Source organism: Etheostoma spectabile, chromosome 15 (genome assembly GCF_008692095.1).
Source record: "Etheostoma spectabile isolate EspeVRDwgs_2016 chromosome 15, UIUC_Espe_1.0, whole genome shotgun sequence".
NCBI lineage: Eukaryota > Metazoa > Chordata > Actinopteri > Perciformes > Percidae > Etheostoma > Etheostoma spectabile.
In genome coordinates this window covers 3,362,760-3,364,847 of record NC_045747.1, presented here as the reverse complement: position 1 = coordinate 3,364,847, position 2,088 = coordinate 3,362,760, and the positions used below count along the sequence as shown (strand labels likewise).

Below are 2,088 nucleotides of genomic sequence, written 5' to 3'. Positions count from 1 at the left end.
GCTTGCTTATTCAATCCTTTTATTTTGCTTTCATGATTTGTTTTATTTTCATTTTACTTACATCATCCAATTAAGATTTTTTATTTTCATGTGACATGACTACCTCTCTAGCTTTACTTGTTTTATCTTTGTTTTTCTCTGTGTATTTTTCATCACGTTGCCTTCAGGTTTTGTCCCTGTAACCCTAAAAGTTTGCTTTTAATTCAGTGCAATTCAACTCTTGAACTCCTAAGAACACCAAAAGGAACATCAGGTCTATATATTCTAGCTCTGTGATCATTTCTGGGTGACTATAGAGTTGAATGAGAAAATGAAGGAGGCAGTCTGCAGGCTATGACTGAGAGAGAGAGAAAGAGAGAGAGAATGCAAGAAGAGGGGATATACAAGAGCAGGGCACAGAGATGAGAGGAAACAGAAACAGAGAGAGGTGAGAAAGAGAGAGAGAGAGAGTGAAAGAAAGAGAGAGAGACCTCAAGGGAAGCAGGGCTGTAAGCTGAAAAAGGGCAGGCGGCTAAGGCGGCTAATGAGAGGCAACCGGAAAGAAGGGAAGACTGAGAAGGGAAAAAAGATAGTGGAAGAGTAAAGCTAGCGATGCACCGGAGGATCATTAGCTTGACTTACACCAGATTTACCCATCCCAAAAATCAGGGGGGGATTTCTCAATCCCACTGTATATCTGGTAGTGTGAAGGCTTCATGAATCAATTCTTTACTGCCCTACATGCGTCAGAGACATAAAAATATTACTTAAACTTTCAAGATAGGTATTGCAGACTCATCCAAATAGGAGAGAAAATAAAGGCCAAACTTTTTAATGATGCAAAAATCATCAAGAAGTTTATGAACATATCTGCAACTCAGACAAATGTATAAGTGAGACATATAAAAAGGGTGTTTTTGGATGTTCAGTAGTTTTAGCTGCGTCAGTATAGTTTGGGTGGAGGGAGAGATACAGATGGTTTGGCCTGAGGGGGGAGAAAGTGAGAAGTTGATGTGGAGAAGAGAAATGCAGACACATATTTCTCCTCTCCAAGCCAGACAATAATAGATTATTGGACAGGCTCATAAGAAGATTGAGAGAAAGAAAGGAAGATTCAGGAGTCAAATGGGAAAAAGCAGGATGTGTCTAACAATTTCCCATCTCAGAGTCAGATAAATAAGTAGGATTCATCATCAGGGGACCACAAATGTCTATACAAAAGTTCCTGCTATCAATCCCATAGTCGTTGAGATATTTCAAGTTGGACCAAATTGGTACACTGCCATCCCTAGAGATGTACTATCATGAAACATTAGGCCCACTAATTTTCACACACAGCATTATCTTTTAGATACTTTCAGATTATCACCTGAGTCTACAGTTGACATCTGTTTTCTGTAAATTGTGGATTGCTACTTGTTTACAGTTATATTACTGTAAGGCACATGTGCACTGGCATATGTGTTGATGTATTACAGCTGTCAGGTCTGGTTGAACAAATTTCTGGGATCCCGTTAAAATGTGTTCCGTTTTGCAATATTACATCTGGTTGTCTGAGGCCGGGAGTTGAGGTTCGGTCCACACAGTGGGTGCCAAAGTAGCCACCACAAGGCCAGCAAGGTCAGGATGAGTCATTGCTAGACCACATGCACATCCCTTCGGGCCCCAATTAGAATGAAAACTCCCATAAAGCAGCAGCCTGATTGGCAGGGAGATCTGGGGTCCTGTCAGTCATTCAGACATAATGGTAATAACTGGATAAGAAGACAAGTTGGCCACCTGATGAACAAACTGTATGGTACGTCCATGCATGAGAGCATGTTTTCATGCTTGTATGAACACACACACACACAAACACACATATACTCACATATTCTTAAACCATATTTGATCTGTTTCACTCCATTCCCTCGGTCTCTCGCTCTCTCTGGTGGGGTGTCGTTGACGAGCTCAGTGCAGATATAATTGGCACTGGCCCCATGTGGCACTGTAGTGAAGAAATCAAGGGCGCACAGATGTAAACAAACACTCTCTCTCCCTCACAGATGCTTACACACTCCTGGGCGCGCGCGCACACACACACACACACACACACACACACACACACAC

General features: G+C 41.9%; 1 protein-coding gene across 2 annotated transcripts in view; it reads right to left on the bottom strand.

Annotated features, from left to right (window-relative positions):
- Positions 1–2,088, bottom strand: part of LOC116702326 (protein shisa-9) — a 101,369-nt gene that overhangs the window by 50,839 nt on the left and 48,442 nt on the right. The window contains exon 4 of one of the 2 annotated variants that reach the window (XM_032536496.1): positions 1,850–1,966. The exons of the other annotated variant lie outside the window; for it this stretch is intronic. Coding sequence (XP_032392387.1) covers positions 1,850–1,966 — 117 coding nt within the window. The remainder of the gene's footprint in view (positions 1–1,849; positions 1,967–2,088) is intronic. 2 annotated transcript variants of the gene reach the window in all.